Source organism: Lactuca sativa, chromosome 3 (genome assembly GCF_002870075.4).
Source record: "Lactuca sativa cultivar Salinas chromosome 3, Lsat_Salinas_v11, whole genome shotgun sequence".
Lineage (NCBI taxonomy): Eukaryota > Viridiplantae > Streptophyta > Magnoliopsida > Asterales > Asteraceae > Lactuca > Lactuca sativa.
The window spans coordinates 292,810,502-292,838,141 of NC_056625.2; the positions used below are offsets into that span (position 1 = coordinate 292,810,502).

Here is a 27,640-nt window from a genome sequence, read left to right on the forward strand (position 1 = left end):
AAGAATGGTTAAAAATCAAATAAAAATATTGAAATCTAAGTAAAACACTAATATATTCTAAGAGTATATTGTCGCTAATCCATTCTGACAGAATAACAAATCCATTTTTGAAGAATACATTATGCTAGAATATGCTCTCGTTCTCCATGTTGTTTTTTCTTTTCTTCTTCAAAACAAAAACCAACAAAGAAAACATAATCTACTTTCAAATACTAAAAATGTCATTACATATGTGAAACTAGACATTAACTTGTCAATTGCTTCATTATGAACATCCTTGAAATCATCATCCAATAACATTCTACTCATGTGCAGCTGGACAACAATCAATTGGTGTAATACCAATAATCACAAACTTTCTTGTGTCCAGCTTGTACAAATTTTGCCATTTTCACGGCATGTTTATACAGAAATTGCTGAAAATTCACCATAAAAATGCATATATAACACAACCTAGTGAAGAAAATAGAGATCTTGAGATTTTTCTTTAGCTACATATTTTTCATTTACCGCTTTAGTGCTCTGGCGTACTGACGCTGCATGAGAATTATAATCATAAATGATTATTCAGCATCGTCCATTCTTTCTTCCCCCACTGCCTTCCCCATCACCATAACATGCACCACCACTACAACCACATTTGCCACAACCGAACCCACCACTGCTACCTTTATCACCTATACCACAGCCACCTCTATCATCATCACCTCCACCACCAACCACTAAAATTATTTATGATTACTTAATTTGTGAAAAGATATATATATATATATATATATATATATATATATATATATATATATATATATATATATGTATATATATATATATATATATATATATATATATATATATATATATAGAGAGAGAGAGAGAGAGAGAGACATTTATACTCATATATGATTATATCTCTCTATTATATAATCATTCACGATTAGACATATATCGTTATTGTCGGTGCGTTGGAGCGTTAGAGTGAAAAATAATAAATATGTGACTCAGGTAGTGGTAGGCAGTTCGGAACCCACATGGGGGTCCCGTTAATATATTATATGTATTTGTATATATTAATTAAATAAATATAATAAATAATAGCAATGGTTTTAATCTTTAAAATGTCAAAAAAATCAGCTTTTTAAGTTGAAATGTGATAACATTTTTGTTTTTTAACATGTAAATTATGTTATAAATAACTATTTTAACCCACAAAATAGCTTTTTTATGCCCAAAATACAAATTCTTTTAGCCCAATAAAAAATATTACAAAATAAATCTGGGAAGGGAAAACATTGGCGGGGGCGTGGGTTAATCCAGGAATTTATGGATGGGGTAGGAGATGCAATCTCTGTCTAACATGATATTATCGTTTGTCCCCGTTGACATTCCAACTCAAAATTTTTATCTTTTTTAGAATTTCAAGTGTAACTTCTCATGTGTGTGTGTATATATATATATATATATATATATATATATATATATATATATATATATATATATATATATATATATATATATATATATATATATATATATATATATATATATATATAATCTCAAGGAACTTTAAGCAATAATAAATTTTTGTGTCTTTAGGTTTTTACTACAAATATTTTATGACTTTGACATTTTTGGTCGTTAAAATCAAAACTTTTTATTTTAGCACTAAAAAAAATAAAAAAAACTCTTTTATACTTTTATCACCATATTTTTCAACTTTGTCTTTCACACTATTGCAACAATATTTTTGGATTTTCTCCATTAGTATCTTTCTTTTGGTTATTGTATATTTTTGGCCTCTAATTTTAGAGGTTCTCAACTTTCTCTGGTATCCGTGGTGATTTACACTTTCAACATATATCTTATAAAGTTTGCCGATTTTTTTCATATTATCTTAAAATCGGTGTAGCCGCGAATGCTTTAATAATTTATATGCTATGATTTAAATATAACTCTATTAATTTATATAATATGATTTAAATATAAATCTATCTAACATGATATTATCGGCGATGCAAGAAATCTTATGTCTATTTATTGACAGAAAATATGAAACATGCAACATGCAATGTTTTGTACTACAAACACTTGTACATTTTTCAACCGTAAGTTTTGTTCAGGATTGCAACTTCACCTCACTCCAATCATTTCACTCATTTTTCTGTCTAAATCTAATATATTGAAACTGTCCAAGTCAAATAAATTGAAACTGATTTTCTTTATTATTAGATATCTAAAATACTAAATTATAAATATAAAATAATAAACCATGTAAAATTGTTGGCTTTACATAGTAATATCTTGAAGTGTTTGTTAACGAGTAATTCAATAAATTTGGATTGGAATATATTATAATTAAGGAGCGTTTTTAGATAATTTCTAATCAAATATTTAGTAGGTTTTTATTGACAAAATGAATAACTGATTTTTCATATTATAAAAGTTAATCCTCCTTAATAAATAAAAATAGTCATTTGTCTTCTTTTCCTTGTTTTGATACATATCATTTTTTAAGATTTTTAAAATTGTTTTTTTCCACTTGTCATTTTTTGAGATTTTAATTTTTTTTTAAATAAATTTTCAAAAAATTTCAATGGGTTATATATATATATATATATATATATATATATATATATATATATATATATATATATATATATATATATATATATATATATATATATTATCATTCTATTAATTTGATAAAAAAAATTCATAAATACTCCAAATGATTTGTTTTCTTTCATAAATGCTCCAAAAAATTAAATTTTGTTATGAAAAAACATTATTTTATAAAATATTTAATTTTTACATATATTCATATTAAATTTTATTTTTAATAAAATTCGTGTAATACATGGATCTCACACCTAATGTGACATATATAGCTTTACTTTTTCAATTTGTTTTCTAAAAATGTTTATATGTCTAGTGTCCTATGCAAAGTCTACCAAAATATTAACCCATCTATACAATTTCACCACCATACTATAAAATAAATTAGATCTTATAATTGTTTAATTATAATTTCAAGTTATATATTACCCTGTTTATACCGCCCTTTTTGTTATATACTAATAAAAACAAAATATTATTTTCAATAAAATATACCATTAAATAGTGTTTATTTTTAACTTTATATATGAATTCCTAGTAAATATGCATTGAGAACTAAAAATATAAAAAGAAATGTATTTATAAACCTTCAAAAAGACTAAGACTATTTTGTAACAATAACTAAAAAAAGTGGACTATTCCTTGTCCAACCCCAGAATCGTCATAAAATGACCAAAGACTTGTAGCCTTGATGATTTACTACATAGGCTTCCGTTTTATACAAACTAGATAAATTAGGTTGCTCGGTGTGGAATCGAGAATGTACTCGGTGATCTCGGCGAACACCGGCCGAGGCCTCGGCATGCCGAACTCGGCTCGACAACTCGACGATGGTTCACGGATGAGAGATATTGTATTTATATTTTTTTTACCCATTAATTACTCAAACTCTTTTTCAAAAATTACCTTCTTTTCAAAAAAAAATACCCAATTTAAAAAACATAACGTTTTTTTTTTAATTTCAAATTTTAAACACTCCATTTTCAATTATAAATACCATCATCCTTATTCACTTGTCACCCCATTTAAATCTCCTTAATTCTATTTTCTTAACTTTCTTATTTTCCCATTTTTTTTCCACACGTAATCACTATAAATGACTATTGTTTGGTCGATCTTACTTGCTCGTTCATGGATTTTTTTTTTGGTTAGGGATATTTCGTTTGACATAAATAAGCGTGTCGGGGTTTCCGTTAAGAAAGAGGCACCTGTTAATTTCTTGACTAGCCCGACAAAAGAAAGGTCAACCATCAGACCGGCTGACATTTTGATTTTGGATGGGCGTACTAAGGAGTACGCTGCGTGTACTCGCGCGCTTATTTTGTACGCGGATTCATCCGGGTACACTGGGCGTACCCAAGGTTACGCCGGACGTCTCTTCGTAATCTATCCCTTCCTCCTGACAGTATCCCTTGACAACCAGACGAGCCTTGTTCCTTATGACATTACCTTCCTTGTCCATTTTGTTTCTGAAGACCCATTTAAGACCAACAACCGAAGCATCTGGAGGAGTTGGAATGAGGCACCAGACTTTGTTCCTTTCAAACTCATTCAGTTCGTCTTGCATCGCTTGAACCCAATCAGAGTGATCGAGGGCAGTGTTCACTGTCTTCGGTTCAACTTTTGATACAAATGAGTTAAACATACAGAACTCAACTTTTGAGAATAAGGATGTCTGTTTTGCCTTCAGTTGAGATCTGGTCAGAACCTTGTTAGATACATCACCAACTACTTGAGAGATAGGATGATCTCTGGTCCATTTCGTAAGAGGAGGGTAATTCGGATCAAAGGATGGATCTAGTTCAGCGTTGATCATCTCTTCAGGCTCAGATTGGCTATCGAAATCAAGCGTCATATCATCATGCTCCCTCTCAATTGATGAGTCTTGAGAAACATGAGTTTCAGGGGTGTCTTGTGGTGCTGGAGTTTCAGGCATTGAAGCACCTTCGTTTGGAGGGGCACCTTCGGTTGGAGAGGTACCTTCGGTTGGTGAAGGATCTTCGGTTGAAGTAGTAGAGCTTGGCTCCCCCTGGACTTGTGAGCTTGGCTCCCCCTCGACTGAAGCATTGTTGGTTGGAGATTCATCAGTGGGCGAATTTCCTTCATGCATCCTTCTTGCAGCATCTTCGACAATTTGCTTCATATGATCTGTTTTATTGTCAGCTGCACCTGCTTCGGAGAGAGAAGCTTTTTCCGGTTCGTCAAATAGATCCAGAAAATTCTCGTACATATTGGCGATTGAGACTGTGACTTGACCAGTTTGAGGAAAGATTTCCCTGGCAGTGTCATCTATGGCCTGTAGCTTCTTGACATAGCTATCATCGAAGGTCACATAGTATGTCTCTTCAATCCTTCTTGAGCGTTTGTTCAGGACCCTGTACGCCTTGGATGTGAGTGAGTAACCCAGAAAGATTCCCTCGTCGGCTTTGACATCAAACTTGTTGCGGTGCTCTTTAGAGTTAAAGATGAAACACCTTGAGCCAAAAACGTGGAAAAATTTCACATTGGGCTTTCTGTTGTTCAGTATCTCATATGGTGTGAGCGTGAATCGCTTGTTGAGATAGGACCTGTTTTGTGTATAACAAGCAGCAGAAATAGCGTCAGCCCAAAAATAAAGAGGTAAGGAAGCGAAACTTAACATAGTTCGGGCAGCTTCACACAGAGATCGGTTTCGTCTTTCGACAATTCCATTCTGCTGTGGTGTGTAGGGAGCTGAGAAATTATGACTGATTCCCTTTTCTGCAAGAAACGCTTCAAACTCCCTGTTCTTGAATTCGAGACCATTGTCGCTCCTGATGTTGCGAACGACCTTCTTGAGCTGGACTTCAATTTGCTTGATAAACACTTTCAGCTTTTGAGTCGCTTCAGATTTCAGCTTTAGAAAGAACACCCATGTAAATCGTGAAAAGTCATCAACGATAACAAGAATATACTTGCTACCACCAATGCTTTCTATAGATGAAGGACCACACAAATCGATATGAAGCAATTCGAGTGGTTCAACAACTTTTGTGTTGATTATAGATGGGTGACTTTGACGACTCTGCTTTCCCATTTCGCATGCAGCACACAAATGTTCTCTGTCGAACTTGAGCAATGGAAGACCCCTAACATGACCTCCAGTGACAAGTCGGTTGATGTCTTTGAAGTTGAGATGAGAGAGTCTTCTGTGCCACAACCAGCTTTCGTCGGATTGAGCTTTTGATAGCAGACAGATTGCTGGGTTCCCTTTGATGGGTTTCATGTTTAGCGGAAACATTTCACCCTTTCGTTCTGACTTCAGAATCACTTTCTTTGTTGTTTTCTCTATGATTTCAGAACCTTCATCATCGAATGAAACTTTGAGACCTGTACCTCCAACAAGCTGAGATACACTGATGAGGTTGTGTTGAAGTCCTTCCACATAAGCCACCTTTCTTATGGTAAAATCACCATTCGTTATCATCCCATATCCCTTTATGGTGCCGTAAGAGTTATTTCCAAACTTAACGTTGCCACCATTTGCAAGAGATCTGTATTCCCTGAGTTCCTCCTTCCTTCCTGTCATGTGACGTGAGCAGCCACTGTCGATGTACCATTCTTCGTCAAACTGCTCGTCACTTATAACCTGCAAAAATTAAGCAGATTTAGGAACCCAAAGTTTCTTGGGTCCATGTGAGGATTTCATGGGAACAGGAATAGTTAGAGAGATATCAACAAGATATGTTCTTTTAATCAAAGTTGTTTCATCTTTCTTTTTAATGGTGAAAACTTTTATTTTGTTAAGATTAGGTTGGTTTCCTTTAGGCTCAGGCCTGGATTCATCGACTTTTTGCTTTCCCTTCTGTTCAGCTGATGAATGAGATTTTTGAGGAAAAGTGGGATTAGCTTTAGAGCAAGATGAAGATGAGTGAGTAGGAGTAGAATGACGAGAAGAGTTAGATCGAGAGAATTTGGATGGGGATGGAGGTGTCTTCCTTGCTGATGACTCTAGGTGACCCTTTAGCTTTTGATCGTTGGTGGGTTTAACCTTTAAGTCTTGTTCTCTTCTGACTTCAGAACCGAACCTCTGAGTTCGGTTGGAGTTGTTCTTGGAACCGAACCTTTGGTTTCGGTTGAAATCCTTTTCAGAACCGAACCTTTGCTTTCGGTTGGTATTTTCATGCGAACCGAACCTTGGCTTTCGGTTGATATCTTCTTGCGAACCGAACCTTGGCTTTCGGTTGGTATCTTCTTGCGAACCGAACCTTGGCTTTCGGTTGTTGGAATTATCATTATTTTCAAACCTCAGATTCTTGTCCTTGTGCGAATAGTATGCATTTTGGGAGTGCCAGAATTGTTTCCTTTCAGAAAGGTTTTTCCTGTATCTTAGGTTCCTTTCTATCTTTTTATCCCTCATCTGTTTAGGTTGATGATGAACGTTCGCTTTCGCTTTTGATGTCACCCTGGCTGGTTCCTTTTGATCTTTGGGAGTTTTTCTTTGAGCTGAGGGTGCAGAGGGAATATTTGACGAAGACTCAGTTTGCCCTGAGGAAGTGGAAGGAGTATCTGATGAAGTTTCACTTCGAGCTGTTGGTGTTGAAGGAATGTCTTCTTTTGCCGAATGATCACCCTCTTGAGGAGTGTCTTTAGTACCACTTGTGCTTGGTTCACTGAAATTATCAGGCTTGTTCAAAGGTTCAGGTATGTATCTCCCTTTCTTCATCCAAGAGGTTCTTTCAGATAGGCCAACGGTTTCGTTTCCATTGTCAATAGGAGCTTCCCAGAAGAACTCATCACAGCCATCAGCATTGTCTTCGTTAACAATAGCCGTGAGTTCAGCTGTCTGATGTTCGGTTACTCCAGTCACTTTGTATACCTGATTCGGAGTAGTTCTGACCTTTTGATAGACAACAGCCTTTTCTACTAATTTCGGAGACTTTTGTTGGGACAATCTAGCGAATTCCACAGAATTTTCAGAAATAAGATTTTTGTGGTTTTCAGTTTCGCTTTTCACGAATTCTGAGCAGTCAACCGTATCCTCTACAGAAATTTCACTCATGTTTTCATCCTCGTTAAGCTCAGATGCATTTTCAACATCAATTTTATTTTCTGAGCTTACTTTGGCATTTAGAGAGTCAAACTTTTGTATGGTTTCGGTTCTCAGTTTAAGTCTATCATTTTCGTCCAGAAGATTTTTGAGCATGTCCTTATGGTCTTTGGATTTAATGAAGGACTCAATTTTGTCCAGTCCAATTTGATAAGATGGGTTGACATCATCAGACGAAATCACACTCTCACAATTGTAGACTTCGGCATCGATTTCATCCTCCTTAAATTCAAGGAATGGTAGAATCATACGATGGATCTTTTTGCCTATCTCACAATCCAAGTGCAACTGAGTTATATTGGAATATAAACGTTTAGCTATTAAACAAAAAACATTTCGTTGTTTTAACAATTTCAAATTGTCTCTCTGCAAATAAATGTTTTCGTCTTTGACTTTAATTAATTCCGACTCTTTTAACTCAATCCACATACGCCGCTCCTCACTCTTCGACGCCACCCTGCTTAATTGATCAGTCAGGTTAGAATTGGTGACTCTAGTTTGAGTTAAGCTACTATCTAAATGAGAAATTCTTGTGTTAACGCTTTTTAGTTCTTTCTCATATGAGGATGATGGTACTTTAGATGAAATAAAAACAGATTGTACCTTCTTTATCAGTTCATCAAGCTCATTGAACTGTTGGCTGAGTGGTTTGGCTGTGAAGCACATGTCTTCCTGCACTTTCGGTCCATTGCTTCCTCCATCGGTGTTGTATCCCCTCATTTGAGATGCGCTTGACACCATGAAGCATTTTCCACCACTGCTTTCCTCCTTAGCCATGTAAGCCTTTCCATGAGTAGGCTTCCTCACTTCTTCGTCTTCTGAGTCAGTAGACCAAACTTCGGTGCTACCGAACTCATCATTATTAACCGAACCCTGCACAATAAGAGCATTAATAGAAGGGTTAGCGGTGGACTTTTTCTTCCTCAACTCATCCAACCTCTTCTGCAGTACGGCTTCCTCGTCCTTTCCGTCATCCTTTTCAGCCATCTTTTTAAGGACACAGTCCTTAGCATAGTGGTTCTTGCCACCACAATAAAAACAGCTTACTCCGGAATCGCCATCTGCCTTCGGTTCCTTCTTGGACTCCTCAGCCTTCGGTTCACTGTTTGCCTTCTCAGAGCTATAACTCCCCTGCCAGTTTCGGTTTTTGTTGCTGGGGAACCTCTTCTTTATGAACCTCTTAGGATTGGATACCATCATGGCATAATCCTCAGTTGTGAGGTCATATTCTTCCAAGTTGAGCTCTTCATCCTCCATCACAGCTTTACTTTTAGATAGGAGGGCCAACGAACCAAGACTTGACACCACGTTCTTCTCTTGAACAACAATCTTCTCTTGGGACTTTAGAATACCCACAAGTTTCGCCAAAGAGTATGATTTAAACTGTTCATGGGCTTTGACTGTGGAAACTACTGCTCTCCATTCCGATCTCAGTCCGTTCAAGAAAGTAACCTTTTGTTCGATGAGCTTCCTTTCAATGTCGTGTTTGATCATCTTGCTGAGAAGATGATTGAAGCGATCAAACGTCTGGGTCACGGTTTCTTCGGCTCCTTGCCTGAATTCTCCAAACTCAGATAGAAGCAAGGTTTGAATGGAGTGTTCAAGATCTTCGTCTGTTGAATACAGTTCGCGAAGTCTATCCCACACTTCCTTCGCTGTAGTGCATGAGCTGACTAGTCGGAATGTGTCGGACTGAAGGGCGAATCTGATCAACCTTAGTGCCTTAATGTTGCACTGGAATTTATCTTTCTCATCCTGTGCAAGATTTGTCACGTCCCTGAGCAAATCGTTGTATTCTTTTTGCGTCTTAATAACTCTGGATGTCGCTGAATGAGAAAATGGTCCATTGATAATGGCTTCCCATATGAGAAAACCATTGTCCTCCGATCCAATCACGTAATCTTCAAAATGATGTGCCCATACTTCGTAGTCATGGGTGTATAAGATTGGAATCTTTGTCGTCGAACCAATGCTGTTGGAAATATTAATAGGGTTTGATTGCGTTGCGTCCATAATGATCGTAATAACCTGTTCAAAGATCAGACTTGTAATAAAGCAGATTAGGGCAAAACAATAAATACTAAGATACGTCAATTAAGATGACGGCTCAATAAATATCGATGATTGCGGAAAACCCTAATGAAAATCTTTTTCACAGAAAAGAAGTGTATCGATTACACAGCCTCCTGCTCTGATACCAATTGATGAGATTTAAAACACAATAGCTTTTAATCTATAAAGATCGATTAGATCTTGAACAAGTGTGTGAATGTGAAACTGCAAGAACACAATATAAATAACAAGGAAGAACGCAATATTAAGAACAAACAGCTTGAATCAAACGTGTTAAATGATTAAATAAAATCCTTAGAAGAGCTCGATTAAGAACATCAACTGTAAAGGATTAGAAGATTACAAGAGAACAAAATACGTAAACTCTGAAACGCCAAAACAGAAATCTTGAATCTTAAATCTTAACCTAATATGCATGTAAGCGATAACTTATATACTATACATAAAAGGCTCTCGGTTGGACAGGCCCAAACCGGAGAAATACTAGGCTAAACTACGAGCCCAAAAGACGCAATACAAAACAGAACTTCAGCCCAACAGAAATGTTATGCTTATGTTAATATATGTGTAGGTACTTTCCTTGTGAACTCTATGCCTGCTCTAGTATTATTTGATTCGGGTGCGAGTAGATCGTTTGTATCATTAGCTTTTAGTCAGCACATCGGCATTAGTCGTGAGCCGTTAAGTCGGCCTTTGAGCGTTTCCATTGCGGCTGAGAGGGTGATTTATGCTACGGAGGTTTTTCGGGGATGTGTGCTAGAGATCTTCGGGGTTGCATTTCCGATTGACCTAATTCCTATTGCGATGGGTGATGTCTGTGTCATTGTAGGCATGGACTGGTTGAGCCGATTCAGCGCTGTCATCGACTGCGAGCGTCAGTTGGTGACTATACGAGACCCTAGTGGGGGAGTTCTTACGGTGTACGGCGAGGGTACCCGTTCGAGATTAGCTTTTTGTTCGGCTGCTAGGGCGAGGCAATGCCTACAGCGGGGATGTAACGGTTTTGTGGCGTATGTGATGGATACGCGGGAGAGTTCCGAGAGACTGAAGACATTGAAGGAGGTTCCAGTGGTGCGCGAGTTTCCAGATGTTTTCCCCGAGGATTTGCCGGGAATACCTCCTGCGAGGCAAGTGGAGTTTGGTATCGACCTAGTTCCAGGGGCGGCGCCTATTGCGAAGGTGCCTTATCGTCTTGCACCTCCAGAGATGCAAGAATTGTCCTCGCAACTTCAAGAGTTGTTGGGGAAGGGATTTATTCGGCCGAGTAGCTCGCCGTGGGGAGCACCGATTCTGTTCGTCAAGAAGAAGGATGGTTCACACCGGATGTGTATCGATTACCGGGAACTGAACAAGGTGACAGTTAAGAACCGCTATCCGTTACCAAGAATCGATGATCTATTCGATCAGTTGCAAGGGGCATCTTGGTTTTCCAAGATTGATTTGAGATCAGGGTACCATCAGGTAAGGGTGCGGGATGAGGACGTCCAGAAGACAGCCTTTAGGACGCGGTATGGGCATTACGAGTTCGTGGTGATGCCTTTTGGGCTCACCAATGCCCCAGCAGTGTTCATGGATCTCATGAACAGAGTATGCAGGCCGATGCTGGATCGGTCTGTGATTGTATTCATCGACGACATTCTGGTGTATTCGCGGTCTAGGGAGCAGCATGAGGGACATTTGAGGGAGGTCCTTGAGGTACTGAGGTCGGAGAAGCTATATGCAAAATTCTCCAAATGTGACTTCTGGTTACGGGAGGTTCAATTTCTGGGGCACGTTGTAAATCAGGCAGGGATATTGGTCGATCCGGCCAAGGTGGAGGCGGTGATGAGATGGGAGGCACCAAAGTCACCTTCAGAGATCAGGAGTTTCCTTGGGTTGGCAGGGTACTATCGAAGGTTCATTAGGGACTTCTCCAAGATCGCAGTGCCACTTACCAAATTGACCCGAAAGGGTGTTACATTCTCATGGGGACCCGAGCAGCAGACTTCCTTCGAGACACTTCGTCAGAGACTGTGCGAAGCACCAGTATTAGCCCTTCCTGAAGGGATGGAGGACTTCGTCGTATATTGCGACGCATCGATTTCAGGACTGGGTGCAGTGTTGATGCAGAGGGGCCATGTGATAGCCTATGCATCGAGGCAGCTGAAGCCTCACGAAGCGAGATATCCCACGCATGACTTAGAGTTGGGGGCAGTAGTGTTCGCCCTCAAAATTTGGCGTCACTACCTGTACGGGGTTCGTTGTACCATATACACGGACCATAAGAGTTTGAAGTATTTGATGGATCAACCCAACCTAAACATGCGCCAGAGGAGATGGTTAGACGTGGTTAAGGATTATGACTGTGAGATCCTATACCACCCAGGCAAGGCTAATGTGGTAGCCGATGCATTGAGTCGTAGGGCGGAGGGTACTCCATTGCGGGACGTATGTTTGAGATTGACGGTGGTGACTCCGGTATTAGATACTATTCGTGGGGCACAGGCCGAGGTTGTGAAGTCTGGGATGCAGAAACAGGAGCGGGTCGTCGGGTTAATTTCAGAGTCCGTTACGGATGGGCGAGGACTTCTGACATTTCAGGGTCGGATCTGGGTGCCATTCGTGGGCGGTACGCGTGTCATTTTGATGGAGGAGGCACATAGATCGAAATTCTCGATCCATCCCGGTGCTACGAAAATGTATCTGGATTTGAAAAAGGAGTACTGGTGGCCTTGCATGAAGAGAGACGTGGCTTGGTTCGTGGAGAGGTGTTTGACCTGCCGTAAAGTTAAGGCCGAGCACCAGAGACCGCACGGTAAGTTGCAACCTTTGGAGATCCCTGAGTGGAAGTGGGATCAGATCACGATGGATTTCATCACCAAATTGCCGAAAACTGCCAGGGGAGTCGATGCGATTTGGGTGATTGTGGATAGACTAACAAAGAGTGCACATTTCCTTGCCATTAGTGAAAGTTCATCAGCAGAGAAGTTGGCGGAGTTGTACGTGAGAGAGATAGTATCTCGGCATGGAGTGCCGACCTCGATCGTTTCGGACCGCGATGTACGTTTCACTTCCAGGTTCTGGAAGAAATTCCATGAGGAGTTGGGTACTAAACTGCATTTTAGTACCGCATACCATCCCCAGACCGACGGTCAAAGCGAGCGGACGATCCAGACATTGGAAGATATGCTTAGAGCGTGTGTGTTAGACTTCGGGGGTAGCTGGGATGCGCATCTGCCGCTGGCTGAGTTTTCCTACAACAACAGCCATCATTCGAGCATTGGTATGCCACCTTTTGAGTTGTTGTATGGTAGGAGGTGTCGGACTCCCATTTGCTGGGGAGAAGTGGGACAGAGAGTGTTGGGCAGTACAGAGATCGTACTTCAAACGACTGAGCAGATCCAACGGGTGAGGCAGAGGTTATTGACCGCCCAGAGCCGACAGAAGAGTTATGCGGACAGACGCCGGTCCGAACTCGAATTCCAGGTCGGCGACTTCGTTCTCTTAAAGGTTTCTCCTTGGAAAGGGGTGATTCGGTTCAGGAAGAGGGGCAAATTGGGGCCCCGGTTCATAGGTCCATTTCGGGTAATTGCAAGGGTAGGTCGGGTAGCTTATCGGTTGGAGTTGCCAGCGGAGCTGAATCAGATTCACAATACCTTCCACGTATCACAGCTGAGGAAGTGTATAGCCGATGAGGCAGCAGTGGTTCCGCTAGAAGATATCCAGGTAGATGCGAGTCTGAATTACGCCGAGAGACCAGTAGCTATCAGGGATCGGAAGATCAAGGTTCTACGGAACAAGGAAATACCTCTGGTGTTGGTTCAGTGGCAACATCGGAAGGGATCGGAGATGACTTGGGAGCCGGAAAGAGAAATGCGGGAGCAACATCCGGAGTTATTCGCAGAATGAGAGACTTCGAGGGCGAAGTCTAGTTCTAGTGGGGGAGAGTTGTAACAGCCCGGAATTTCAGGTATCTCTTTAAATTATTTTTGGGGCACATTTAGGAGGGGACTCGGCGAGTTGGTGCACGACTCGCCGAGTAGGGCCATGGTCTTGATCGCAGACGCGCGACTGGACTCGACGAGTCCAATAAGGGACTCGGCGAGTCGACGCTGTTTCAGCTGAACCCTAGCCGTTTCATTTCTGATCGTATATAACGATCTTATGGCCGTCATGTCGCGTTTTTTTTGGCCGGTTGAAGATCCCCTGGGAGTGTGTGAGCATCTGAAGCAAGAGAGAGGACTTGAGAAGGCTTGAAGAGATTGTTAGACAAGGAGGAGCAAGGTGGTGATCAAAGGAATCGAGTACTGGAGGTTTGGAGACACAGGGAACACGTTTCCAGGTAATCTTCGGATCGAAATCTGTAACTTTTACGTTGTATGCGAGTTTAGGGTTTAGGAAACCCAATTAAGGGTTAGTTGGATTATATTGTTGTTATAAGTGTTAAAAACCCCTGTAATAGTATATGTGAAAGTCCAGGAAGCCCTATATCTATATACTTCGAAATCATGCGAAATACAGGAGGCAGCGGATTGACTGCATGGCGAGGACTCGCCGAGTCCAATGATCAGACTCGGCGAGTAGCTTGAAGATTCACTAGAACTCGCCGAGTTGTTCTTCAGACTCGGCGAGTAGCTTGAAGGTTCACTAGGACTCGTTGAGTTGTTCTTCAGACTCGGCGAGTAGCTTGAAGATCTACTGGAACTCGTCGAGTCGTTCTTCAGACTCGGCGAGTGGTGTCAGGATGTCTATACTCGTCGAGTTACCCTTTGCACTCGACGAGTCCGGTCAAGATTGACCGTTGACCTGTATATATCTTAGAGGGGTCAGTTGTCTTGTTTGATAAGATCATTAACTAGGGCTGTGGTATTATAGGGAACCTGCGGACTAGCGGATTGTGTGCGAGTAGCTCGAAGAGGTTATAGCCTGCGTACTACGAGGTGAGTCTTCTCACTATACTTCACCCGGAAGGGTTTGACTGTTAGACCGGAAGGTCGTGTGTGTTATATTCATACTATGTCTAGAGAGGTAGATGCTTTATATGTGATGTGTGCTTATATGCGATATATGTTATGTGGATCGAAAGATCCGGGCCGGAAGGCAATGTTATGTGGATCGAAAGATCCGGGCCGGAAGGCAATGTTATATGGATCGAAAGATCCGGGCCGGAAGGCAATGTTATGTGGACCGAAAGGTCCGGGCCGGAAGGCAATGTTATGTGGATCGAAAGGTCCGGGCCGGAAGGCGTATGTGGGTAAGTCGTATGCTGGGGAACTCACTAAGCATTTATGCTTACTAGTTGTGTTTATGTTTTTTTCAGGTACTAGTGATGACCGTGGAAAGGCGCCGGCGTGACACGTACACACTGCCACCGTTGAAGATCCTGGAGAATTATTATTTATATTTTGGAATAAACTTGGAATAAACCCTTTTGTCGAATAATGATGTTTAATTTTTAATGAAAAATTTATTTGAAAATTTGAGCTGTTACATCGACTCACCGATTCACAACTCAACCAGAAAAGATTAGGATTCCATGACCAGACTTGCCGAGTCCAAGAACAGACACGCTGATTCCAAGGCAATCTTCAACAGACTCGCCGAGTCCAAACGTGACATCTTCATTCAGACGATTTCAGGCCATTTCATTGCTTCCAATACATAGATTTGGACTCCTAGGGCCAGATTCACACGTAATGTTTCCAACTTTATGTGCATGCAAGTCTCAACAAGCTCCAACCAAGCTACAAGAAGGTTTTGGGACAAAGGCACTCTCAATCAAGCCCCATGGATGATGCTTTCTGCCCTCATGGCTCCATTACAACCAAGATCTGAAGTTGCAACCTTAGATCTAGTCTCTATACCCAAAATAGATCTCAATCATGCTAAATAATCCCAAAACAACCACCATGGATGAAAAATATGTTGGATTAGTGTCTAAGTCCATAACTATTTTGGTATGTACTTGACCCGATGGTGCATGGTCCTTTTGGGTTGCCTTCACCAAAGCAACTTGATAGGATGAATTATGGAGAGAAAGGATTAAATATGATTTATTAATATATTATGAGAATAATATATTAAAGGAGAAATCATATTGTTTAATTAATATTAGTCAAGAATTAATTAGTAATTAGTTTTGTGACTAAAAGAGATTAATTAAACTTAAGGGACTGGAATTGTAATTATAAGATAATTGCAATTTGGGCCATGGATTGCCTTTTATTATAAGGTGGACGAATTCTATGGGGGAAGCCCATATGAAATCGTCCAAGGCCTTAAGGAAAGGGCTCCATGGGTTGCTTAGGGCTTAAGCATCCAAATTAGGGTTTCCTTGTTAGATAACCATAATTGCCTCCTATATAAAGAGATCCCGTATGACCAAAAATGTGGCTAGGAACTTCTCTTCTAGGGTTAGAACACGTTTTGGGCAGCCTCCATCCTCTCTCCTCTTCATCCTCTTGCTTATGGTGTTTGTGAACCATTAGAGGAGTGACACTTGTGACTCTAAGCCTTCCAAAGTCAATTCAAGGAGATTTGGGATTGTTATTGCTACATAACAATCAAGGTAACATTATAAACCTATTCTCATGTTAATATGATTACTTGTATGCTAGAATTAGGTTTTATAGTCTTGGATAACTTGCATGTACAATAGAGAAACCTAGATCCAAGCATTAGGGTTTGTATGAGCACATAGGATGTTCTTAGGACCAAAACCCATCAGTGGTATCAGAGAATAGATTGGTTTCTATTGTATTGATGCCTTGTATGTTGAAAAAATTCAATTTTTGTGGTTCTGCATGATGGACTCGGCGATTCCCACTGTGGACTCGGCGAGTCCATGGGGGTACTTGGCGAGTTCGAGCGTCAGATGGAGCTATATTCGGGATTTCTTGCTGTTTATCTTTGAGATACTTGCCTTTATCATATTAGATCAATATAAATCCGATTTTATGATATATATATATATATATATATATATATATATATATATATATATATATATATATATATATGAGTATTTTCTTGATCTAATTGAAGATATTTATCAATTAATAAAATATTTGTTTCCTTATGTGATAATTGATTAATTATTTTGATAAATTGGTAAATTGTTTTGCAAGAAATCATTAAATAAATCAAATATGGATAATTATATGATTAAATGTTAATTTAGATTATTTGTTATTTGATCCTTGTGTTATGAAATGTTTCATATTTTCCTCTTTAGGTTTTATAGTTTAAATTTGACCTCAAAATTTTTGTTGTTTTGAAATTTAAAATAGTTGAAACTCTAATGTTTTGAAAAAGGTTTCAAAACTTGCCCTCCAGTTTTGGAATTTAAATTTGGATTAATAGTTTAATGTATATTTAAATTCTAAACCCTAATGTTTTGAAATGTTTCAAAATTTTCCCTCAAGTTCTGGAATTTAAAAGTTGATTAAAAGTTTAATTAGGAATGTTAAATTCTAAAACCCTAGTATTGTTTTGAAAAGTTCGAATCACACCCTTATGGTTTTATTAATTAATTAAGGTGTATAATTAAAGGAGGTTTAATAAATCCATAAAAGTTTTGGTTTACAATTTAATTGAATTAAAGGTATAATTATTAAATTTGACCACCTAATATTTTAAGAGTGTAAAATACACCCTATACTATATATAACATTAAAAGTCTAACATTATATATATGTATGAGTAAAAGTCAGTCTTAACGTTAGTAGGCCTCATTCACGAAGCTGGTCTATAAGGGGTGTTTAAGTAAATTGCCTATAAAATGGCGATTGAATGGATATCCACTCTTACCCACCGCACTCTTGACTAGTGGAGGGTCGTTAGCCGAACGGGTAGGATAGGACGAAAATCTTCCATTATAAGTATAATGAATTACAAAAGTAACTAAATGTTTTCATAAAAATCACAATCTTAGTTACTTAGGCAAAAGTGAATTGATGCAATTCCATGAAATTACACTTTGTGCCCTTGCGAAGACGTTAGTGGAGCGTGTGTGGTTTACCGGCACACTAAATGGATCTAAGCAAAGGTAGAAAAGGGTGACTCAATGTTTTTCATAGTTCGGTGGAGCGTGTGTGGTTTACCGGCACATCGAATAGGTGTCTGTAACATGTGAGGGCACAATGTAAGTTTGCATGGTTATTCACACCCGCTTTGTGATCCTCGGCATCCCAGTTACAAACAAGAGGGGCATATCGAGATCTAAACATGCCATTGAAATGTTCAATGAATCTCATAGGATCAAGGAGTTTTCATAGATTTAAAACTAAAATTTCTTTTTTTTTTCATGGTGGAAATTAGTGAATCGTCATTCACTTACCTTCAAATGTTATGCAATTTGGATTACGGCAACCCTCTCCCGAGTTGTAGCATATTGTGTTGGGTCCTAGCCTTAGTATCTCATTTGGGTGATTTACTAAGGACTCAATCAATCAACTAACTTGAATTTATTTTCTCCCGTTTTGTAGATGTCAAAGTTTGACAACTATGGTCTTCTTAAATCCCGTGGAACAAGCATTCCACATGAAGATGATATTCCACGATTCGATCAAGGAACAAGAGATCATACTTCACTTCCTCCTCCTCCTCCAATTATTCTCCTAACCCACAAGTTCGAAGGCTTGAAAAGTTCAAGATCACTCAAGCCCTTTTGGCAAGTAAACATAAAGAAGGAAAGTCGGTGTGTGCACACGTCCTAGGGATGAAGTCACACATTGATCGGTTCAGAATGTTGGGATCCGTTGTCTGTGAGGAAATGGCTGTTGATTGGGTTCTTCAGTCACTTCCTAACTCATATAGTGAGTTCATAAGAGAGTACTATATGATGAACCGCGACGTGACCCTTATAGATCTCACCTATATGCTTATTGCTGCTGAATCAGCAATGGTTTGGCGCAATAGAAAAGCAAAGTTGATTGGTGAATCTGCCTTCAAGACCTCTATGGATATAGACGATGGCAACAAAAGACATGCTATGATCGAAAAGTTTGATCATAAGAGAAAGGCAATGTCTAAAGTAGTTCCATGTCATGTTCCAAAAGAGTCAATTTGCTTTTATTGCCAAGAGAAAGGGCATTGGAGACGAAGCTGCCCCATTTACCTAAGAGATCTAAAGAGATGGGAGAGTCGAAACGTATGGCTCTAATATAGGTAAAATCCATTAACTAACTCTTTTAAGCTTCTATTCTAGATTCTTAATACATAATGTGATAAGATTGCAATTGATGTTTTGTAGGATCGAAGAAAAGAAAGGAAGCTTAAGGGAAGAAGTGAGCAGAATCTAACCGTGAAGGAATGGATTTCGATTGCATTTCTCGAAGATTAGATTCTTGAGCTACTATTTAGAGTTAGAATTAGATTGCTAAGAAAGATGTATTAGCATAGTTTTTCAATGAATTACATTGTAAGAACAAATTTTTCCGCAATAAAATAAATTTTGATTTTATATTATTTATTTATCCTTGCAATGGCGTATATGAAAAATTGATGTTTGAATATTAGCAATAATGGATTTGGTTCTTATTATGTTATTTATGGAAAGTCAAGAGTTTACCAAATAGGGAGAGTTTCTCATCGCCCAAAGTTCCAATTTGATAGAAATTTGGAATCACGCAACTTGGTTGCATGATGAATGAGAAATCTCATATTTGGAAATTAGACTAATTCATTGACAAAGTGTCAAGTGAAGGACTAGGAGATTGAATACACAAAGTTGTGTGTTGATCAAGTTCACCATAAGAGTAACAAAGATATTCGTCATGTTTTACTAAAAGTTTAGTAAATGTGATTATACTTACAAGATTAAGTGTAATTATGAATTGATTGAAAAGGTTTAAATCAATAGCAAAACGAATAAGAAGAATCAAGTAGGCAGAAAGATAAAAGTTTCTCCATTCTAAGAAGAAGGGAGAGTAGCTTTTATGCTTTATGATAGGTCTTAATGATTAAGAACCATATATCAATTGATCCTATAAGTGAGTCTTAGTACAATTGTATGTCTAAGAAGAGGAATCAAGAATTGAAGAAATGGTTAAATCAAGAAGTCAATCATACATTGTTCCAATAACAACTCTTAAAGTTAAGATTGTGATAATGAGTGACAAGTATTAAAAAGGTTTACAACATTCATCAAATGTGGAAAGTTGTGATGTCTTGGGTAAGACAAAGACCAACTAGGACCAATTTATGAAGTGTTTTAATAAAAGATACACTAACTCTTGAATATTTGTTTGTCAATAAATGGTTATTGACAAGAGAATCTTATATGTCAAGGAGTCAGTGGGAGTCTTATTTGTCTTGAAAGGCTTCAAGAACAAATCAAATAGACCTTATCGATCATCACTAGCACACGAGTTGAGGTTTACAACCTATCGTGTTGACATTATTTTGTTTCTGTGTCGTTCCACTTGAGTTAATTATGCATGTGAGTCCTATGAGTTCTCATTTGAATGCATAAAAGGCAAGGACCTTGATCAATGGAAAGTACATTGATAAGAAAAGGTGAGCTGATTAACTACTTGGAAGACATGGTGGGCAGCTGTGCTACCATAAAGGCAAGAAATCGAGATCAAGAAAGTTCGATCCATATGAGTTTGAATTTGTCGTAAACTTTGGTTTTGACAAATTCACATGGATAGGAACAAATACACCATTTAAATCTAAGTGTCATAAGATTTCCTCCTTCATGAAAATGATTGTGAGGAAATGCTTTCACTAAGAAAGATTTTAAAAAGATAGTAATTATAAAATTGCATTCTCGAATTCAATTATGGTTACGGTATCCCTTTCCATAATTTGAATTGTGAGGTTTGGCAATTGTTTAGACACACATATGAACTATCTAAGGCAATGGTGTATAAGTTCAAGAAGCCTTGATAAAAGATTATCAAAGCATTAGGTATTGGAAACATGAACTTAAGAAATTCAATAAGTATTGTTTTTCTGAAAGTTAAGTTGTTTCTGAATACATGTCAAAGCTAGTGAGAGCATAAGTGTCATGTTTTATAATAATCATCATGATAGTGGGAGCATAAATTTTATGATTGTATGATTATTAAGGCACGTATTGCAAGTTGGCAATATTAATTATAAAAAACAAGAGTTATACCTTGCAAAGTCGTAAGGGTTATAAAGTTGTTTTGCTATAATTAAGGGAGAGAATATTATGCTTCATTTCAAATCTAAAGGCTTTGGTTGAGAAATGTTAATAAATTTAGTCAAGGGTACATAGTGTGTTCTTAAAGTTTCGATTATGATTACGACATTCCTCTTCACAATTCGAATTTTGAGAACATAACAAATAAAACATTATGCGTCGTGTCCCATACGCTTCGGGTATAGGATCGATTGCAAATGTTTTAATGTTTGACCATTCTAAAATTTTTCCAAATGTCTAGCGCATTTAGAGGGAAAAAGAACAACAATCGGTTTTGACTAAAATAATTAAACAACTATCAAAGGACAATCCAAAGTTCGCCGAGGATTGGTCGCTTGTGAGTAGTTGAAAGTATAGTATTGGAAAATATGGAAATGTTTCCATATTGGATGGACCATATCAACATTATTACGAGTAGATAAGATTCTATTAAGAATGAGTTGTCATATGGAAAATATGGAAGCGTGTCCATATTGGGAATTGAATATTGAAAATCTATGACTAGATTAGAAACTTTTATGCAAAAGGATGTTCAAAGGAATGTACTTTGAGTGAGAGACATCATATCTAAGGAATTGTCTTGTAACAATCTCCGATAGAGAACTTTGTAATATCATTGGCAATAGTCTTTGTGAATTTGGTGCAGTGACATTACAAAATGATCATTGCATATAATGTTAGAATCTAGCATATTTTATAAGTAACAAGAATTTGATATTCTTACACTTATGAAAAAGGATTTGGAGTTGTGAAATGAGAATGGTTGGAAATTTGTTCAATTTGATCTATTTCACAAAAGTAAGAACCATAGGTAAACATTGTGTGCATGCTAAGAGCATGGGACAAGTGTAATAATTCAAGTAAGAAGTTGATTACCCGAAACGACAAATAATGAGTAATCGATATGGTGATAAATAAAAGGAGTTTTATTTATACTCAAAGGTTTGAGGCCATATGGGATTAGTATTATTCTTGTGTTTCACATTTGCACGTTTTGACTTCCAGAATAAATGAATTTATTAAGAATAATCGAATTATTCGAACGGGCCACGGTCGTTCATATGTTGGAAGTAGATATGAATGAAGATTGTCATGAATTGGTGTGTGGATTGTCTAAAAGAGTATTAGACATAAGCAAATGTTTGCTGCAACGTTCATGAGTGCTTATGAATATGATTTGAGCATTGGATTAAACCCACGCTCACTTGGATCACTCCATGAATTGTATCACGAGTGATTGGTGAGACGATAACATCTTATATTCTTGAAACCGAGATGTGTGAGTTGTATCTTGCAAATCGGTTGCACATTGATGATATGTAAACGCACTAGTAACTTGGTGTTATAAAACATATTGTTGTGTGTGATTTGGTGAGTAAGTGCAAGCAAGCATTGTATCAAAGTTTATCCGTTCCTTTTATCCAAAGTAGGATAAAAGCGATATCTTTGGGCCCCTCGATGGTTTAGTGATGACAAACGTAAACGCTCGGCCGGGCTAGGGCTAATTTGATTTGTTCAATTAGTCAGTCGTCATAAATCGGAAATCAAGATATAGTACAAAGAGAATGATTTGAAATCATATCTCATATGATATCTAGAATGGAGAAATATATGGTCCCTTATGTAAGGACACGCGTATCTGATATGATCAGAGTTGACAGCGGCTTTGGAAAGCTACGATTGCAGATCGGGATCTGAACTCATACGCATAATAGTTATTAGACTTATCCAAGTGGGAGACTGTTGGATTAGTGTCTAAGTCCATAACTATTTTGGTATGTACTTGACCCGATGGTGCATGGTCCTTTTGGGTTGCGTTCACCAAAGCAACTTGATAGGATGAATTATGGAAAGAAAGGATTAAATATGATTTATTAATATATTATGAGAATAATATATTAAAGGAGAAATCATATTGTTTAATTAATATTAGTCAAGAATTAATTAGTAATTAGTTTTGTGACTAAAAGAGATTAATTAAACTTAAGGGACTGGATATGTAAATATAAGATAATTGCAATTTGGGCCATGGATTGCCTTTTATTATAAGGTGGACGAATTCTATGGAGGAAGCCCATATGAAATCGCCCAAGGCCTTAAGGAAAGGGCTCCATGGGTTGCTTAGGGCTTAAGCATCCAAATTAGGGTTTCCTTGTTAGATAACCCTAATTGCCTCCTATATAAAGAGATCCTGTATGACCAAAAATGTGGCTAGGAACTTCTCTTCTAGGGTTAGAACACGTTTTGGGCAGCCTCCATCCTCTCTCCTCTTCATCCTCTTGCTTATGGTGTTTGTGAACCATTAGAGGAGTGACACTTGTGACTCTAAGCCTTCCAAAGTCAATTCAAGGAGATTTGGGATTGTTATTGCTACATAACAATCAAGGTAACATTATAAACCTATTCTCATGTTAATATGATTACTTGTATGCTAGAATTAGGTTTTATAGTCTTGGATAACTTGCATGTACAATAGAGAAACCTAGATCCAAGCATTAGGGTTTGTATGAGCACATAGGATGTTCTTAGGACCAAAACCCATCAGAATAAGGAAAAAAGGCTTAAGGAGGAGGTTCCTTACCCCTGAAATGTGCCCAAACAAAAGTAGATTCCAGATCTACCCAAACCCCTTGATGATGGCCTCCAAATCCCCAAGCTTCTTACACCAAAATTCTCTTCCAAGATCTAATTCTTTATCAATGGAGTCACACACACGAGATGAGGGTTTCTGGATCTCAAATGGGTAGGAAAGTGGTTGAAGGTGGGTTATAATGTGCTTTATATAGGTCACAATCCCCTTATTAGGGTTTTCTCCCTTCAGCACCAACTCGCCGAGTCCAGCCGCCGACTCGCTGAGTTGGTCGCTTAACACGTTACTAGAACCGCGACTCGACTCGCCGAGTCTACCCATCGACTCGCCGAGTTGGCCTTCCTTATTTACACTAAGAACCTTGAACTTGCACTTCTGAACTCGGGGTGTTACAATTCACCCCCACTTAAATTAGGCTTCATCCTAGAAGCCTGCAGCAACACATATCCAGATAATACTCCCACATTACAGCTCCTGGTCTCAACCGACTCAGTTTCCTTCAAATATTGTTAACAAATCTCAATAAAACCCAACTCTTCCCTTACAGAGTGATGAAACTTGCTTCAAACCAACCACCGGCTTCTTCCTTTTAATGATAAACACGTCAACTAAGTATCACCCGATGATACTGTTGGGTTTTGAGCATTCTAACACTCCTATGGTGTACATGCAACCCTATAAACATTGGATCTATGTTTTCTCTATTATACATGCAAATAAGATCATTCCAAGGCTTTAATCCTAACTAGCATATTATGAAGCTCTTATACTACAAAGTACTAGTTAGATGACATACCTTTTGATGTAGCTTGATGTCTTCAAGCTTTAAGAGCTTAGCCCCAATAGTGTGGGAGCCTCAAGTGGAATCACAAATCACTAAAAACACCTTAGAAGACTTTAACAATAAGAATACTTTGGTTCTCTCTAGTGAAATCAGCTAACCCTCTTAGTATACCCACACTAGTGCCAATTTCACCAACCAATGACATCTTTATATACTGTGGAGACTAGGGTTAAACCCATGACCTTTCATTTAATATGATCCATGGGTTAATCACTCCATGGACTATCCATGAAAGCTTAGCCCAAACTAAATGAACTTGGCCCATTCCATATATATATAAGAGTCTATATTTAATTAGTTCATTTTGATCACTTAATTAATTATAAATTAATTCTTGATCAATACTAATTAAATAATATGATTGCATATTAATATATTAGAACTTATAATATATTAATATAAATCATAAATATACTATTCTCAAAAGACTATCCATATAAATTGTGTCCGTGAAGTGCAACCCAAATCGACCATGTCGGGTCGGGTCAAGTACATACCAAATGTAGTTATGGACTTAGACATTAATCCAATAGTCACCCACTTGGATAAGTCTAAAACTATTATTGAGTATGACTTCAAAAACCAACTGGAAATCGTAGCTCTTAAAGCCGCTGTCGAACTCTGATCTTGTCAACGAACTCTGACCTTTGTCAATGACTTGTCCATTAGATAAGGGATCATATATTCCTCCATTCTAGATATCATACGGACTGAGACATTGATTATAATCATTCTCTCTGTCCATTTGTTGTTTCCCGATTTCCGATTCATGAAGACTGACTGATTGAACAAATCAAATCAATCCTAGCTTGGCCAAGCACTCACATGTGTCATCATTGAATCATCGAGGGGCCCACAAATATCTCTTTTATCCCGAAGGTAAAAGGAATGGATAAACTTCGAATCATATGGCCTGTTCTACTACTTGTTGAATCATATACAAAGGCACGTTTTATAACATCGTTACCAATGCGTTTTCGTGCAATCAATGTACTATCAACTCATAGTAACAACTCATATCTCTAGGTTTGAAGAATATAAGATATTATCGTCTCATGATCACTCGTGATAAAATCCATGAAGTGATTCAAATGAGCGCGGGTTGAATCCAATACTCAGAACTTACGAGCACTCATGAGTGTTGTAGCACAACTTTGTCCACTAACTTGGACCTCTACAAGCCAACCCATGACAATATTGATTCATATCTACTTCCAACATATGAATGACTGTGGATGGTTTGAATCACTTACTTATTCCGGAAGAATAACCTAGTTATTATGGAAGTCAAAACATGCAAAGTGAAACACAAGAATAAATGAATCTAATATGGTATCAAAACCTTTGAATATAAATAAAACACTTTCTATTTATCACCATATTGATTACTCATTATTCATTGTCTCGGTTTTATCAACTTTATACTTGAATTAAAACACTAGGTGTCCCATGCTCCAAGCATATACACTATGTTTTCTAAACAATAGCTTTGTTATACACCAAGTATGAACTCTATGTTTGTCTATGATCCTTTTTCTTTGTGAATTAGATCAATTGAACATAATTTCAATGATTCTCTTTTCAGACTCCCAATTCCTTGTCTTAAATGTAAGAATTCCAAATTCCTATCATTTATCGAAATCTGTTTAGATTTTAAACTTATATGCATTGTTCCTATTGTAATGATTATGCACAAAGCCACAAAGGCTTGGCAACAATCATTATAAGATATTCCAATGGAGATCAACTCCTTGGAAACTAAGTCTCATATTCAAAGTACATTGCCTTGAAGATAAAATAACACAACTAATCTGTTAAATATGTCGCGAGAAATAGAAAAATCACTAATAATAACTACTTCGTTAGTAAAAAGAAACTAAAGATTTCATTTCTAAAAATTCACACAACTTATTAATATGGAAACTTTGAAAGAAAATGTACAAACATTAACTAAATTATTTGCAGCATTAGAAATTCCATTCGAAATTCAAGAAAATAATACAGAAACAGAAAATAATTCAGATAATAATGACGCAGAAGTAATATATGATTTTTCTTTAGATGACAAAAATCCTTACTCAAATCCATATAAAAATTCACAAAACAATTTTGGATTAAAACGAAAACAATCATATGTTGAAGATGATTATCAAAGTCAATATATTTATGGACCACATTCATTAGAAGAAAATTTTTTATATAGACAAGGAATGGTTAAAAATAAACAAAACAAATGGGAAAAAATACCTCCACAATACATACCAAAATTATTTATTTTCCCAACAAATTCCGATATTCTTTTTATTGATTGTGATCAAAATCCCGAAGCAAAAATTCAAGAATGGAGTAATAAAATGGGAGTACAAATTCAGTTAACTGAAGAATTAAGAAATTTACACCTAACACATTTCTTAATTATATCATTCATAAAACACAAGGTAATGCATATCGTTTTCTCTCATCTCTTGACGAAACTGAAACAATGAGGATAGCTACTACTGAAGCTATGGAAACATTTAAAAATTTATTAAATCGGCTTATTCAAAAATTTATAGGAAAATAAATAGAGCATAAAACATCTCATGATGCTTTTCAATTAGAATCATTATGGCATTTAACAAACTTATGAATTTGTAACATGTGTTATTTAGACCCATTTATATATCAATAGTCTGAACATTATTATAATCTAGATTTCACTAGAAAAAAGATAGCATTAGACATGTTATGACAAAATTAACATAATTAGTAAATCAAAATGTAATAAAAGATTTCCAAGAAGCATTACAACAAAATAAAATTGCAGATACTTTAGGAGCACGAATAAGTATATTAAAAGCATGGATGCAGAAAAAATGTCTAGAACATAAACAACACAAGATGCAAAAATTGATTTATGTTGCGACACCCTTTCTAATAAAGTTAATCAATATGGTTGTAAAGATAATAAAAAAACAACAATATAAAAAGAAAACTTGGAAAAAACAAATTTATAAACCTAAATATAAACAATATTATAAACAAGGAGAAAGAAAACATTTTCAAAATAGAAAACAATATAAACAAAAATATCAATCTAAAACAAATTATTGCCCATCAAATAAAGAAGATTGTAAATGTTGGATATATCAAGAAGACGGACATAAAGCTTATGAATGTCTAAAAAAGACAAAAAGGGAAAAAGAAACAAATTTATTAAAATTTGCATATGATCTAGGATATGAACATATAGAAGATTCAGATATAGATATTTATGCATATACAACTGATTCTGATTCAGATGCAGATAAATAATCCTAC

General features: G+C 37.3%; 1 protein-coding gene across 3 annotated transcripts in view; it reads right to left on the bottom strand.

Moving 5' to 3' along the window:
• Window positions 1-200: 200 nt before the first annotated feature.
• The window catches only part of LOC122197237 (uncharacterized), a 42,999-nt gene continuing 15,559 nt past the window's right edge, over window positions 201-27,640 (bottom strand). Inside the window, exon 2 of one of the 3 annotated variants that reach the window (XR_008231148.1) lies at window positions 201-677. Coding sequence is in view for 1 of the 3 variants with exons in the window: in XM_052769587.1 (XP_052625547.1) it covers window positions 6,230-9,694 (3,465 nt within the window). In the remaining 2 variants the exon portion in view is untranslated. Of the gene's footprint in view, window positions 723-6,226; window positions 9,710-27,640 lie in introns of those variants that run through there. The other 2 variants (XR_008231149.1, XM_052769587.1) reach the window with 2 other exon arrangements.